The following is a 15,630-nucleotide window of genomic DNA, read 5'->3' as shown; positions in this document are numbered from 1 at the left end:
CCTCCCAGAAGAAGTACTTCTTCCTTTGTGACCTATGAGTCCTCTTCCCTGAAGATGGGGACGTCTTATCTGTTATTTTATCTCCAAAAACCTAGTCTGGAGGTATATTGCCTGGTGTTGGAGGCACAGGTGTAAACAGCCAATAATGTTGCAGATAAAATGAATTGTTTTTTAATAAAGATACAAATAACTGTATGTGGGTGGGGGTGCAGGGGAGCTGAGCATAAAGATATATGGGGAGAATGTTTTGAGTTTCACCTTAAAGAATAAGTATTGTTTTCTCCTTTTAACCCCATCTTTGTAGAAAAACAGACCCTTCAACCTTCCAGTCTGAGGAAGGCTGGAGCACAGGCACAGTCTGGAGGGTCCTTTAAAACTTAACACAAGTCTCATTTTCTTCATGAAGCTTTCCTGAGAGCCCTAATGCAGGGTGGCCTCCCCTTTCTGCAGTCTCCAGTGGTATTTAATATCAGAACCTTGAGGGTTTCTCAGATTTTTATTGCTAAGCGCTTTGGAGAACAGAGGCCTTGTTGATTATTTCTGTGCTTCTCTGGCAGGGTATGTAAAACACAGTATTTTTCCTGTACTGGGCTTTCTTATTAATATGACTGATTAAATCTGTGAGCGTCCTGCCAGTAAAGTAGAGAGAGTTGGATGCTTTGCCTCCATCCTGCTGGGTGTCTTTAACCCCATGTCGACCTCACTCACTTATCATAAAGTGAAAGGGATGCATAGAACATTCCCAGAGCCCCTGCTGGCTTTAAAGCTCTATATATACTCTGTTGGGCTCTGTATAAATCAGCTAAAGATGGGATGCATGGTATACACTAAAATGGTAGTAGTACTCAGCTCTAAGCAGAACATGGGTGATTTTTAATTTCTTCACTGTTCATTTCTAAATTCTCCAGATGTAAAAAAAATTTTTTTAATCAGTGGGGTGGGAGGATGGCCTCATTTTTAGTAGCAAGAGTCAGAATTATGTGTTGTTTGACTCAGATTGCCCTTAATAGCACATATGTCTTAACACAAGATGCCTGTCTTGGTGCTTGTCTCACTTATGAATTACTAGTTCTTATAATTATAGGTCTGTAGAATTTTAGGACCGGACAGGAAGTCAGCTCCCTGATACTCAACCCTTCCTCTCTGGGTCTCAGGCTGTTGGTCCCTTGGAGATGCAAAGTCCCTTTTCTTTGGTCACCATAGTCATAAGACTGATTACCTCTCATTTAGAGTGCCCATCATCTTTCTCGTCCGCTGACAACCTCTGCCGGAAACTGGAGGACCTGCAGCAGTTTCAGAAGAGGGAGCCGGAGAACGAGGAGGAGGTGGACATCCTCAACGTCTCAGAGCCGTTAAAGATAAACATCAAGAAAGAACAGGAAGAGAAACAGGAAGAGATGAAACTCTACCTGCCACCAACACCGGGCTCTGAATTTATTGGCGACATCACACAGAAGGTAGGCGGCTAAGGCCTGTCTGTGAGACCCCTAACCTGGGGCTCGGTGCCTTAGACTGACGCCAGACTTTCTGGGGAGATAGGTGGTAAAGCTGGGCGAACTGTCTGGCACCTGCTTTCCCATGTCAGGGCCTTTGGGCAAGAAAGTGAATCACACGTGTAGAGCTTGCTCATCGAACATGACATTGCAGCAAAGGCAGCTAGATGTAGGCAGTTTCGTATTTTTCATCTCCTTTTTTCTCATCTGCCTCAGTAGAAGCACCTTCTACAGATGCACTCAGTAGAAGCATCTCAGAGGCATGTCAGAACGTGCTTTCCCTGACATTGTAAATAGCTCCCAAGTGCCCTGCCAGGGAGTGGATGTGGCACTGACTCCCTTGGGCTGCAGGAGAGAACTGTCCACCTGCCTCCGGTAGAATGCAGCTTCACTGCATCTGCACGGCTGCCTGGGACCCAAGTGAGAGACTGTTCTTTTTTCCCCCTACAGAGGCAATAAAAAATGGGGCAGTTTCCAAGTATATCTTCTTTCTTTTGCAAATAGGGCCTCAGAGTCTGATGCAGGCTTTCCAGCGTGTTGCTCCCACTGTCAGAATTCATGGTAGATTCTGTGTTCTCTCATGAAGGAGATTTGGGCAGGAGAGAAGGATTCTAATAGCATTTTCAACAATCCTTCAGAAACAGGGCACAGTAGGGTAACAGTCTTCTGGTTGTTACATTCTGTGTTGCTTCTCTGTGAGTTTTGTCCAGGACATTTGTAGAGTGTCTCTTCCACCCGGACATCTCCTTGGGTATCAGAAATGTGCTTGTTTTTAATGTACAAATAGAAACAAGAGGCCTTCTTTTGCTCTTCCAGATTGGGATCACCCTGCAGCCTGTGGCGCTGCATAAGAACGTGTATGCATCAGTGGTGGAGGACATGCTTTTGAAGGTGGGTGCCTGTGGGCAGCAGAGGGGCTGTCGGGGGCTGAAGCACCATGGGGCCAGCCAGGCAGGACACACTGGATCCCAGGCTGCTTTGAAAAAGACAAGGCCAGAAATGGAACAAAGATGACAGGCTTTATGATTTCTTTCTTATTTTTATATCAATTCAATTGTAGTTCCTCTGCGTGTCAAAGCAGCTGCAAGAGTTCCTGTGCCAGTGTCACTAACAATATTTTTAAATGCCATTTCAAGTGCTTTCTAAGTAGCCTGAAGTGCAAGTCAAAGCTCTCAGTGCTTTCGGAGGTGATTTGCATGTCACAGTAGAAACAGCCACAGCTGTCCCAGCCCTCGGCAACAGAATGACAGAAGCAGGTTCCTTACCCAGCCAGAGCCTGGCTCCGCTGTTCTTTCCTGGTGGATCCCCTCCAGGGGCAGGGATACCTCACAAATAGCCCTCATCTGTTTCCTTTATTAAAGCAGTGTCTAATTAATGAAAACCACCCCCTTCACAATTCAGAATCATGGCCTGTATAGTTGTGGCCTATTATTCAAACCTTTAGTTTTTCCTTAAGGACTTTGGGTCTTTAGATACAGTGGTTTCCCAAATTTAGGGCCTGGGATGGGGTCAGCTGCATCCCTCTGGCCAGCATGCAGGTGGCATTTTTAGAGTAACAGCATCTTCTGTTACAGGCTACAGAGCAGCTGGTCAGTGACATCCTGAGACAGGCTTTGGCAGTTGGATACCAGGCAGCATCGCACAACAGGTACAGTTCTCACTTCCTGACAGTTAGTTCCCATCAAGATGTTTTATACTTTAAATCAGTTCAGTAGGAGGTGGAGGTGTCCATGCTTGGGACATTCTCAGAGCCAGACTGTCTCAAAACGACCAAGCAGGCCCCTGAGTCTATCTCTTGGTTGTGAGAGGTCTGTATTGTCTCTGTCTCTGCTGCAGAGACACTGTTTGGTAGGATTCCAATATGGTAGGATTCCAATATGTTACAGGGTTGAATATATACCAATTCTTTGCCATGGAAGATAATAGCAGTGTTTCAGACTTGGGGCCAGGCACTGCACGTTACCTAATTTGTTTTTTGTTGCAGAACTCATACTCCCTCTTTAGAAATCAGGAAAGTGGGCTCTGAAATGTTATCTTGCCTGGCTTTCCTAGCAAATACATCATAGAACCTAGATTTAAACTTCAGTTTCACTGGCTCTATACCCACAGGCTGACCGCGCCTCTTTGTGGCCTGTCACTGATTGAGATGCTGAATTTTCCTTTTGTCCCACATCCCGGCATTCCTTTCAAAGGAAACAAATGTATTGTATTGTTTAAAGGCTGTTGTAAATTTATTAAAACTTTAACAGAGTACCTGAGGTCATGAAGAGACCTAAATAAGAGGATTATTAGGTCAGACTTGACAGGGATATAACACAGTGGATAGTATAGAGAGCTCTTTACAAAAAGCGGGGAACAAAGGATAATGCTGCTGCTGCTTGTCCTGCTAGAGATCCAGGAGTGGGCCGAGTGCCTCTGCAGCCCCTGCTCACCACCATGGTCCTGACTGTGAAGACACAAAGCAACTTCAGTGCTTTTGATAACATTGAACATCACACTTGCTCTGGCATAATTTCCAAGAGATGGGAAACATGGTCCCCAAGTTCTGTGGTGCTTTGATTCAGCTTTCATTTAGCCAAGACTGAACTACAGCAATATTCTGTTCTCTACTTTACTTCATTCCTTTTTTTCAATCTTCAAAATCTTTGTTTTCCCTTAATCATTCAGCCAACTGCTTGAAATTCATCTCATGCCTGTGAGTAGGAAGTTAGATTTGAGCCCTAAATAGGGCTGGCTGGGAAGAAGGTAGGCCACATCTCCCGAGTCAAGGGAATTAATGGAAAAGAAGAGAGGTGGGCAGGGAGAGGCTACAGAGCTGCTCCCCACCCCAAACCATGCCTGTCACTATCTCCATATAATTAATTTAGATATTTAAGAGAATTAACATTTTTTTTTTTCGGACCAGGATTCCCAAAGAAATTACAGTGAGTAATATTCACCAGGCCATTTGCAACATTCCTTTTCTGGACTTCCTCACAAACAAACACATGGGGATACTGAATGAAGATCAGTGAATGGAATGAATATGCTCCCAGGAAAGCAGGATTCAAAGCCTTGAACTGTGGTGACTTCTTTTCTGGAGAAGACTAGTTTGCTGTGTGCCTCAGAGAATCATGGCCACCAAACCATTGCCTCCACCTGATACCACCGGAGTGTTCAGTCCCAGGTCAATCCCTTTAGGACAGAAGTTTGTTTCCTGATTCTAGAGTTACACCATGAGTGAGTGCGTGCTCAGTCAATGCGCATCTATTCACTCTCTGTGCAGGCTCCATGAGGGTCCGGGGTCAAGCCACTTTATATTGGGCCCTTTTGTCCTCTGGGTATTTTCCAGGGGACACCGTGGGCCTGAGTCTCCCTCCAGGAGGTGGGAAATGAGTCTGGCAAGCTAGAGTTCTACCCATTCTGTGGGTTCTACCCCATTCTGGGGGTTCCAGGTACCCCCAACAGTTACCCTGATAACATCTGGAGGAGGGTTGGGCTTCGGCACAGAGCAGTGGCCGTGGTGGGAAGGATCCGCACTCAGCCCTGAGTCGACTCAGGAAGCAGTGATCCTGTGCTGAAACCACACGAGCTTGGGCGACTGCAGACTGAGAATTCCTGTTTCATGGAACACAGGATATTACTGCAGCCAGTCTCAGTATTGTCAGGGGGTGAATGGAGTCCAGCACAGGTCAGGAAAAGGTTTGACTACAGCTGAGAAGCCCTTACTGTGTTAGTCACAGACCCTCGCAGCTTGGATGATGTGCCAGCAGAGCGCTGGTTCATACTGTTGGCGAGGTCTGCAGGAGCTTCTGCTGCTGAGTCCATGTCGAGTGGCCAGTGGTTCCCACAGTCCCTCAGAAAGTTTCTTATCCAGTTCTTCTCTGTCAGTGAATTGTTCCCAAGAAGAAGAGTATTTCAAACAACACTTGTGAGTGCCTTAAAGGTAGAGAAACGACTGTCAAAGCCAGGTGACAGGGAGGTCAGTGCTCGGAAGCCGTGAGAACAGGCTGGTCGTGAGCAGAGCCCAGTCCATGGGAGACGGAGTGGATAGAAGGCAGGTTAGCAGCACCCTGCATGATGTCCAGTTTCAGTATAGACACAGTACCCCAACCTTCCTAACAAAGTCTGTGTGTAAGTAAAGAATTTGTTCTCAGTTAGGAATCTGCTCCAAGGAGATCTGAAACCTACCCAAGTCAAAGAAACTTACCAAGCAATGTAATTCGTGTTTTCCTGAGTCCTCTAGACGTTCAATTCAGGAAAAGACAGGGAGGCAACTACGAGAAGTCTGCCCTTTTTAATTCAGCCATCTGAGGACTGCAAGTGCAGAAGGAAATCTATTCAGTAAGGCATAGGGCATGCCCTGATTAAGAATAAAATAGTTTAGTGGTGAAGACTCAGATATTCTGTACATAAAATAGTCCAGGCAAGGTTAATGGGCAGGTATAGACTCATTTACCAGTGGACGATGACTCAGATCTACAGGATCGAAGATTTGATCCAATTCTTACAAGTATGAAAGCCTCAAGAAGTTATCTTTTTGCAAAAGAAATAGTAAATGATTTAACAGTCCTCATATATGTTAATGTTTCAAATGTATTTGTATCATAATATGTAACATAATGTGTAACAATATCTGCAGTAAATCTTTTGGTATTTGTGATGGGTTTTTCTGAGTTTGGGGGCTTCCCTGATAGCTCAGTTGGTAAAGAATCCGCCTGCAATGCAGGAGACCTAGGTTTGATCCCTGGGTTGGGAAGAGCCCCTGGAGCAGGGAAAGGCTACCCACTCCAGGATTCTGGCCTGGAGAATTCCATCGACTGTATAGTCCATGGGGTCACAAAGAGTCAGACACGACTGAGGGATTTGCACTTTCTGAGTCTGGAGCACTGCGCTTGGGTAGGGTTTTTCTTAGGTTAGGTCCCAAAGAGCTGGAGCCAGGCAAAGGTGTAGGGGTTTGTGTATTTAATTCTTCCACTTGTTTTCAAAAAGAATTTGCAGCTAGTAAAAGAAGGATTATGGTTATATAAAAATCTGAAAAAGTTTTGGAAGGATGCATTTTGGCCCTGGACATATGATTTCTGACAGCCTAGAGTGAAGGAAAACAACCTGAGATCAGACCCTCCTTAAAGCCAAGGCAATGAGGGAAACAGCTCCTGGTGTCCATCCAGGAAGCACACTGGTCCGTTTGGCAAGAATGGGTCTCTGCTGAGGCCTGGAAAAAGTTACTCCTGTGACCCGGTCCTGCTGGGACCATCTGCTACCACAGAAAAAACTACAGGAACTGCAGAAGTATCTCAGAAATGACTATTTATATCCACCCTTAATAAGAACTAAAGGCTTTGTTTTGGAAGCTTTGGTTCTTCAAAGATAAGTTCTTTGGGGAGGAGGCCCTGGGAGACAATCCAAGTATGAGACTTCACTTGGTGTCAGCCTTCAGGGAGTCCGATGGTCTGGAGAAGAATAGGGGCATTGCTCAGGCCCCTTTGCTGAATGTTCTGTGTGTCAGCCACAGTTCCGACAGCAGCCACTGGACAGTGTCACGGTACCTTATCGGGGACTCTCTTCCTCACTGGAGGAGCCTGTGTGTGGCCAGCAGAGCTCAAAGGATCCCCCGTCGGCCTGGGGCGGGCTGCACAGCCAAAGTTCTCTCAACTGCTGCTTTTTGGAGTTTGACCTAAAATCCTGGAGTTATTACAAGGATGAAAATATTAGCGTTTGTAATGCGTTTTTCTCAGTTGGAGTCGCCAGTCTTGCTCTCAGTGACTGGGGCCCTTCCCTCTGGTTGGGCCTCCTCACAGCTGATCAAGCCTGCTACTGCAGTGCTAACTTTGGTTATGGAATAATTAATTTGAACTCTTTCTGTTGGCTAAAATTAACAGACTAACTTTTAATACAAAAATGCTTATTGTATAGAAACTTTAGCAAATATTGTAAGATGTAAAAAATTTTAAGTTACCCATAGTTCCCCTTCTCAAAGATAGCTATTAATATTTCAGTACGTTTCTGTCTTTATGTGTTATTTATATGACCTGCATGAGTTTGGACCACATGGTGAGGCTATTATTATCTCAGTGGCTTCTTAAGGCCTTAACATAGTGTTACTGGAGTGGCCTTATTAAGACCTAGAGTGAGTGGGAGCAAGTTTCTTCAGAATTCAGATCTAATAATGAAGTCTAGTAAGGAAAGCTGTTACACTGGGATGTTTGTGAAAAGCTGTCTGTTCTTGAGCATGCAGGATGCCTTCCTAAGGTCAGGCCTCTCTTGGGCAGTGATGGGGCTCCTAGGACAAGCTCAGGGGGGAGGCATAGCTGGCTGTGCCGTGTGACTGACAGGGGCTATTGCTGGACCAAAGCAGCAGATGCCAGTAAAGCCGGCTCCCAGGAAGGGGTGCCTGCGCAGGAGAGAACACGTACAGCAGCTGTGCTTTGCACAGAAACCCAAGTTCTCTTAGGGGGAGGTGGGGTTTGCAGATTAGGAAACAGAAGTCTAAACTGCTGTCAGTTAATGAGTGGAGAACCAAGGTTTGTTCCCAAGACTGGCTTCAAGGATAGTCTTGCTTTACCCTAGGCTCCTGGTGGGGCTGGGGAGATGTGGGTTCTTGTTAAACACTACATATGACACCAGTGCGACCACAGCCCTGGGTGAGCATTCCCAGACTCTACACGCTCAAGGGAGAGCAGTGGTAGCCAAGGCACATTAAAGTCCTGTTACCAAGAGGAGGATAAAGGAAGACATGAGAAGGCGTTCGTGTTTATAATTAAATAAATAAATTAACAAGAAATTGAAATAGTACATTTGCATTTTAGTAAAATCTGAGATTGTACAGTTAATCTGTTTGCTTCTCACAGAAGGCCCAGCAGGCAGTCTCTTTTCCCTTAGGAACATCTAACATGCAAACCAATGAAGTCTGAAATAATAGAACCCTTTGTGTAAGCATATGGTTTTGCTTTTCCGTTTTAAATTATTCTCTCAGATCATTTCCTTTGCTGGAACAAGGGGAAAGGCTGTGCCTGCCAGAGCTGGGAGCTAGCACCTCTGAGGGGACGGCCCCCTTGCAGCCTGAGCTGGAAACACTGCCCCATCTCCACTCTGAGCTGCTTCTGAAACCTGAATGCCACCTCCTGTGGCGAAAGTAAAGGCTCACCAGGCTAAGTCACTTGGGAGCGGAGGGGGATAAAAATCCAAAGGGAAATCCTTGAGTTTTCTTACCAAAACTGTCCTTAGTTTGTGCCTATAATCTCTAAAAGGACACAAACGTTTCAAGGGCTGCTTGCAAAGAGGAGAACCAAGCTGGTTCCAGGTGGCTGCACTGGCTGGAGTTGGTCGATAAAGTCAGCAGAGGGACTTCCAAAACCAAAATGAGCTGGTTCCTCAGCAGCTAGTGAGCTCCCTGTAATGAGATGACATTTTAAGGCCTTTTGGGCCACCCTTGCCCCAAAGACACTCCCAGAAACCAACAAGATAAATGTCCTTCATTCAGCACGTCACTCATCCCAAGAAATGTTTTGTTAAAACCAGGGTCATCTTGGCCATAAAGAAATTACGTTTTTAAAAAAGATACCCTATGATTGATATTCTTCTGTTCCTTTGGGAAACTTGTTTCTGGTTACTTAGCATTATGAATCACATGCAGGTGATAACCTAAGATTTCTTCTACAACCTGTGGGGGGCCGCTGGTGGGACTATCCAAGGACATTACCTTGAGTTACCAAAATAGGTTATAAAATCATCATACAGCCTGGACGTTACTGGATCTTTCAAGGATCTGTTATGTCCATATTCCTCAACCCCCAGAGACCAATTCAGTTCACAGTAGAAATGATCGAGGTCTTCAGATTTAAAAACTGAAGGGCGCCCTAAAGAGGCAATTAAAAAAAGATCTGAAGCTTTCCGCACGCTTCCCAAGGAAGGAGAGGGTAGCGGGAGCCCAGCACTGAGCTGGGTGGTGCATCTGTTCTGCTCACAGCACCTGTGTGGCTTGCCGAGGAGTGGTGCCCCCTGGTGAGAACGGAGGACCCTCCCCTGACAGGGCCGTCCGGTCCTGAGGCCTCGCCGCAGCCCCCGGTGGTGAGTTCTGATCCCCTGTGGCTTGCTCTTCAGTGGGCAGTCACACGTTGAGGATCCGGGGAGCCGAGGCCTGAAAGATGGCTGAGGGGTTAGGGGCAAACTTTTTCCTCACCTCAGGGGCCTGAAAAATGAAATTTGGCCACAGATCAGTGGAGCTCTTCCTCAACTTCCCCCCTCCCAGCAGCTGCAGACTGCTAACCTGAAGGGTCGGGGTGGGGGGTGTCCACATGGACCTGACCTGCTTCCCGAAGCCTTTGGGTTGAGTCAGAAACTGAACAGCCCTACACCTCCCTTCCAGCCCCTCCTCTTTCTTACATGGACTCAGGCACTTGGAAGGCTTGTCACTAAGCAAGTGGTCCAGGGTAAGGCTGGGATTTAGGAGGGAGGCAACACCCTGCTCCCCGAGAAGCCCGTGCTAGAGGAACACACGTGGCTAACGACGAAGCAGCACCTTCGCTTTCAGTTGGTGAGCGATGGTTACGGGGGTTCAGAAACCACTGCCCCTGCCATAGTGCCATCCTACACCATCCACATCTGACTCCTAGTCCCTAACCTGGAGAGAAAAGCCGCTGTTCTCACAGCCCCCTGCAGCCAGGCACCAGCTTCCCACTGACCTGGAAACCGGCCCTGGGGCTGCCATCCCATCCAGAGCTGTGGGTTGTGATGACTTTGGCGGGCTTCACTTTTGTGGATCTTGATGGCTTCACTCCAGTCCAAGCCTGGAATTCCTGTCTGGAACAGAACACATCACAACCTTGCACAGGGCCGACTGTCCCTCAGGGGCCTTGCCTCTTGCCCTGTGCTTCTGGAACATTCCTGGCCAGTGTCCACTGCTGAGCTGCTGCTCTGGCTGCAGATGTTACTTTCTCACAGAGGAAGTAGACCCCAAACAGCTCCACCAGAAACTTTCTCCCACACTGCCAGGGAGCAACAGCACACACTGCACTGGGAGTGAGCAGAGGAGTCAGGCAACAACAGTATCCTCCTCGTCCTAAACCGTAGGCTCCTGGTGTGTGCTGGGCCTCAGAGGCCACATGTTCCAGCCCTGCTCTCCAGGGCTCCCTGTACCATCTCTGGGTCACGTCAAGGGGCCCTAGAAGCCCAGAACCAGTGAAAGTCACTCGCCTCCAGCCTGTGTCACTGGTGGCCCTTATGTCCAGGGAGGGGCTGGCCTGGACAGCGCACAGCAAGGCATGGTCACACCTGGTCACAACTGAGGAGGAAAGTGAGGCCCAGTGTTCTGTGTAGTTCTCTATAACCTGTCTTATTAACTCCTGTAAAACAGTAAATCATAGTGACCATCTCAAGAAACTAAAGACCGCCTGGCTTTTGCATGGCACTGTGCACGTGGGCAACTCATGCACAGGTGCAGGGAAGGATGGTGGTCTGCATGGGGGTAGGGACTGCTGGCTGCTTGGAGGGAAGTGACAAGGCTGGCACAGCCTAGCTCCATGTGCTCAGAGTTACAGTTTTTTGACAAAAACTAATCCCTTAAAAAAAAAAAAAAAGACCTGTTTCAATTCTGTCAACTCCCCTACTAAATTAGCAGAGACCTCCTGGGCCCAAGCCCCTGGCCAAGGGGAAAAGTGTCCAGCTGACCAGGGCCAGCACCCACATGTGGGCTGGGTCCTTGCCTATCCCATCCACAGCCCTGGCCAGGTTTCAGGCCCTGAGGTCAACAAAGCAGCCTTTTCTCCTTAGCTGCAGCACAGCTGGGCACCACTGGGCAGGCCACGTGTACATGGTACAGCTGTGTCTGTCCATGGTCAGCACGTGGGTACCAGGAAGTGAATCGGACCAAGGCTCTATCGGATAATTTTTGCTTCCAAAGCTGCAAGGTTTCAAAGACCAGCTGGCTGCACCATCTGCTGCTCTGCGTCTCCCAGAGAAGCAGGTCCTCCCCTGGGCGTGCCCTTCTGTCCCTACACTGAGCTGAGCCTTGGGTCAGGCAGCCCAAGCCAGCTGTCCCAGGGTGGCTGCAGGGGTCCCAGAGCAGGAAGTGACCTGGCCCAGGAGCTAGAGTAGTCCCCATGACTGTGGGGCAGGAGATAATAAAAATACAGGACTAAGTTGAGTCCACTGTGTCTCCCTCACCAAGCAATTTCCACCATCATCCACCTCATGTGAGCCTCAGTTGGACTTGATGCCCACAGTCCCTCCTGCTGAGAGGCAGGGAGCTACCAGGGTATGCAGAGAGCCCAGTCTGAGGATACTGAGGCCTGGTTCTCAGCCCAGCATGACTTCAAACAAATCCCTTAACTTCCCTAAGCCTTCAAGTTGGGCACTTAAAAAAGTGGGAGTCAAGTCTGGCACTTTGACGGTTAGCCCTTTAACTGACTCACCGAGAAAGAAAGAGATGACAGGAAGGAGAATTGCCAGAAGTGGGCAGAGTTAGAACCTGGGCCAGAAGTGCTGCACGCACGCACGCACACACACACACACGCACGCACACACACACTTCTGGTGGGAAGGCAAGCGAGTGATGCAGGTGAGCTCTCATCTGGAGACCAGGGGCCAGGTGAGGCTGGGGTGGAGAGGAGCAGCCACGAGTATCCTTGATATCTCTGGGCGCTCATGATCTGTTCATTATCTTTGCTTTATGAATTTATTTAAATGGTTTTCTTAGGTAACATGTATCTTGCAAGGAGGCAGGTGGGATGGAGTTGCTCATACCAGTAGTAGAGCTGGGAGGTAGAGGGTCTCAGAAGTCAGCTTGCAAGGTGACAGGAGAGCCAGGTTCAGCAGCAGTCCTGTGTCTCTGGCAGGTGACCCAGGCAAGTCAAGCTCTTACTATTTCTGCTTTACAGATGAGGAAAGGATCAGAGGGACCAGGTGACCCATCAAGTTTATACACCAGGAAGGACAGCTCTAGTGAGTCCCAACTTCTGCCCAACCACTGTCAGACATAGGTCAAGCAGCTACCTGACTGAGAGGAGGCAGCATCTTAGGGGATGGCAGCCTGTTTGGAGCACAAATTTGATCTAGGGCAAGAAACACTTGAACTCCACTCTGTTCTACGTGACCTCTTGCCAGACACTCAAGTGCCTCATCTACAGAATGGGGACAGCAAGAACTGAACTGATTTCAGGGGGTTATTGTAAAGTCTTGGGCTTCCCTCGTAGCTCAATTGGTAAAGAGTTTGCCTGCAATGCAAGAGACCCGGGTTCGATTCCTGGGTTGGGAAGATCCCCTGGAGCAGGAAATGGCAGCTCACTCCAGTATTCTTGCCTGGAGAATCCCAGAGAAGCCTGGCAGGCTACAGTCTATGGGGTTACAAGAGTCGAACACGACTGAGCGACTAAGCACACACACTGTAAAGTCCTGGGGGGAGATAATCTATGGGATGTCCTAAGCCTGGGGTCTGGTACATGCTAAGCAGTACCTTCAGTATCACAGGAACTGGAAGGACCCAGCAGGACATTCAAACCTGCCATCTATTTAACAGGCAAGGGACTGCTTCTGAAAGTCCAGCCTTTGCTTGGACACTCCCAGTGAGCAGGAGCGCAGCACCATGCAAGCTTACTCATCTCAATCAGTTCTAATTACTGGAAAGTGTGTCCCTCCCAGAGTCGAAGCTATCTCCCTGCAAGCCCTGCCCCGCTCTATACCTGGAACATCAGCCATATGAAGGCATGGCACACACAGGACGTCTGGCCTTCCAGGCCTGTCACCACTCAGCTCCCTCCAGCCGGTTCCAATCAGGGCCCCGGCATGCAGCAGTCAGCACCTTCCACTGCCTGGCTAGGGCGCCAGCGCTGCAGCTCAACGCTCTGCCCCTCACATCTCCATAGCTCGGCTTGAGCACAAGACCCACCCTGCAACAGCCACTCCCCACTGAGTTCCTTAAAACCCACATGCCCATTAAGGAATCTCTAGGGAGATGGGATGTTCTAGTGTCTTGATCATGTGTTCAGGTGTATACAAAAGTCATCCATCTGATTGATTTTACTGGATGGAAATTATACCTCAAAACAGTTGATTTTAAAAGTAATAAAGTTGAAGGGGAAAGTTCATACCCTTTGGCCCTTAATTTGACAGGTATGAATTCATATTGAAGAAATTAGGGTATAAGCAAAGATTTAACTATAAGAATGATGATCTTGTAAGTTATTTTTTCCTCTAAATTTTTTTTGCTAAAGGTAATACATATACATTTTCTTTTTCTTTTAAGCAGTGATTCAGGGAATTCCCTAGTGGTCCAGTAGTTAGGACTCCTCGCCTCCACTGCAGGGGCATGAGTTTGATCCCTGGTCAGGGAACTAAGATCCTGCAAGCTGTATGGCATGGCCAAAAGAAACCCCCAAAATAAAGCAGTGGTTCAAAAAGCAGAGTGAAAAGTCCCTTAGTCTCCATTTACTCCTGGCAGCGTCTACAACTCCTTTTCCTTCCTTTCCCTAAAGGTTACGATTTTCTCATATATCCATGCAGAGACATTTTACGCTTATTTCAGCAGATATGTATACATCAATAACCCCTTTAACAACACAGATAGTAGCAGACATACTGTTCTGCATCTTTTTTGACATCTGTTTTAGTCCCTCCTATGGCAGAGCTATAATTAACCAGTCCCCTACATCAGTAGGACTGATTTCCATCAACACTGTTTCCATCTTCTGTACACTGTTGACATGTACCTTATTACTCCTTAACTCCCACCCCATATTCAAGGTTACATGTAGGGAAATTTTCTCTAAGTGCAGTAACTAGATCAAAGAACAGTGTTTTCAATAGCCCCAAATTAGCAACACCCTAAATATTTAATGACATAAGAACGGGTTAATATTTGGAGGTACATATCAATATATGGGTAATGTATTGATATACCCATAAGACAAAACACTACACATCCATTAAAACTCATGTTATAGAAGTGCGTCTAGTAACAGGGACCAACAGCCACATACGTGAAATAAAAAATGTAGTTACAAATCCAGCCATGTAAGAATTACAAATGGATATGAACTCAAATGCATGTTAAGGATTAGAACTACCAGTTTGGGGTAGGATTGGGGATACTAATTTTTTATGTTGTAATTTCTGTAATTTCCAGTTTTTCTACAGTGACTATGTCTCACTGTTGGAGTAAGGAGAGAGAAAGCCCTCACTTATCCAGGAGAGGAGCACAGGCCTGTCAGTGAGAGCCAAGTCAGCTGCCCTCAGTGGGATCTTGAGGGGACCACCCAGAAGCCCTGCATCTGGTCCTCACCACCAATGCCCCCAGAGGGCACTGGCAGCTGGCCTGCGAGCACTCCTTCCATGGCTGGGCCCTTCTGGCAGAAATTAAGATTTTAACTCGGAGGAAAGCAGGCCTTTCTGACAGGACTGCCCCAGAGAGTGAGGTAGTGAGCTCACCGTCAGGGAGCTTGCTTCCTCTCTGACTCCAAGTCTGGTCAGGGAGCATCAACGGAGAATCAAAGGGGTGACCTCACAGGCTGCCTGAAGCTCTCGAAGTCGGGTGGGATGGGGGATCTGGGCGCCTCCTCGCTCCTGCCCACCTGGTCCTCCTGGCTCCGCGATTCAGTCTCCTGGGACCACTGGGTCTGGGTACGATGGGCTCTCCTGCCCCCAGCCTACCTGTATGATGTGGTTGCCACTGCAGCCGCATCCGCGTCGCCGATGGGGAGCACGTAGACCCCCCGGCCGGGGGTTGCGGAGGGCTTGGTCCTGCGGCTGCTTGCTCCCGGTCCGCGTCCCTGCGTTGCATCTCTGGACCCCGAGGGCGCCGTCCACACGCCGAAGTCCCGCTGGTACTGAGTGAGAGGCACGTCCCGGCCAGGGTCCCGGGAGCCTGCGGGAGATGGGCCTCTGCGCGAGGGAACACCGCCCGGGATTGGCTCCTCGCTCTCGAGGTCCGAGTAGCTGTGCAGGGTCAGCGGCACGGCCACGTCGGAGCGGTCCAGCTGGTTCCAGCGCCGCGCCAGGCAGCAGAGGCGGCTGATGCAGGGCCACGCCATGCCGGCCCGGCGTCTGCCTCTCGGCTCCCCGCGCTCCCGGCCCGCGCCGCCCCCGGCTGCGGCCCCGCCCCCACGGCCCTCCCCGCGCCGCCGCAGCTCCACCCCCTGGCCTGGGACCGCCACCCAGGGAGCGA

The 15,630-nt window shown here is 48.6% G+C and overlaps 2 protein-coding genes across 19 annotated transcripts in view; one reads left to right on the top strand and one right to left on the bottom strand.

Annotated features, from left to right (window-relative positions):
* The window catches only part of YEATS2 (YEATS domain containing 2), a 103,358-nt gene extending 97,226 nt beyond the window's left edge, over positions 1-6,132 (top strand). For 3 of the 14 annotated variants that reach the window (XM_055568921.1, XM_055568918.1, XM_055568915.1), the window contains 4 exons: positions 1,231-1,457; positions 2,310-2,384; positions 3,068-3,141; positions 4,399-6,132. In XM_055568921.1, the coding sequence (XP_055424896.1) occupies positions 1,231-1,457; positions 2,310-2,384; positions 3,068-3,141; positions 4,399-4,507 (485 nt within the window). In that variant the 3' untranslated portion in view covers positions 4,508-6,132. Of the gene's footprint in view, positions 1-1,230; positions 1,458-2,309; positions 2,385-3,067; positions 3,142-3,602; positions 4,245-4,398 lie in introns of those variants that run through there. The other 11 variants (XM_055568919.1, XM_055568920.1, XM_055568916.1 and 8 more) reach the window with 7 other exon arrangements.
* An 887-nt stretch (positions 6,133-7,019) lies between these two features.
* Positions 7,020-15,531, bottom strand: MAP6D1 (MAP6 domain containing 1). 5 transcript variants are annotated; one of them, XR_008710521.1, is made up of 4 exons: positions 15,117-15,531; positions 10,157-10,274; positions 8,685-9,663; positions 7,020-7,157 (listed from the first exon to the last, which is right to left on the bottom strand). XR_008710521.1 is itself a non-coding variant. In XM_055568932.1 (3 exons), exons 1-3 carry the CDS (start codon positions 15,494-15,496, stop codon positions 9,583-9,585), a joined length of 579 nt encoding a protein of 192 aa, XP_055424907.1. In that variant the 5' UTR covers positions 15,497-15,531; the 3' UTR covers positions 7,592-9,582. The 5 variants fall into 5 exon arrangements, 1 of the variants encoding a protein (XP_055424907.1); XR_008710520.1 differs by lacking the exon at positions 7,020-7,157 and having other exon boundaries at positions 7,592-8,865; positions 9,175-9,663; XR_008710519.1 differs by lacking the exon at positions 7,020-7,157 and having other exon boundaries at positions 7,592-9,331; positions 9,445-9,663.
* Between the last annotated feature and the right edge of the window lie 99 nt (positions 15,532-15,630).

Source organism: Bubalus kerabau, chromosome 2, assembly GCF_029407905.1.
Source record: "Bubalus kerabau isolate K-KA32 ecotype Philippines breed swamp buffalo chromosome 2, PCC_UOA_SB_1v2, whole genome shotgun sequence".
Lineage (NCBI taxonomy): Eukaryota > Metazoa > Chordata > Mammalia > Artiodactyla > Bovidae > Bubalus > Bubalus kerabau.
This window is presented reverse-complemented; position numbering and strand designations above follow the sequence as displayed.

Coding starts and splice junctions, on each gene's coding strand:
- MAP6D1 (XM_055568932.1), bottom strand. CDS start 15,496: ATGGCGTGGCCCTGCATCAGCCGCCTCTGCTGCCTGGCGCGGCGCTGG. Junction 10,275..15,116: donor GTGGCAACCACATCATACAG/GTAGGCTGGGGG, acceptor GTTCTGTTCCAG/ACAGGAATTCCAGGCTTGGA. Junction 9,664..10,156: donor GCCCCAGGGCCGGTTTCCAG/GTCAGTGGGAAG, acceptor TTCATTTTTCAG/GCCCCTGAGGTGAGGAAAAA.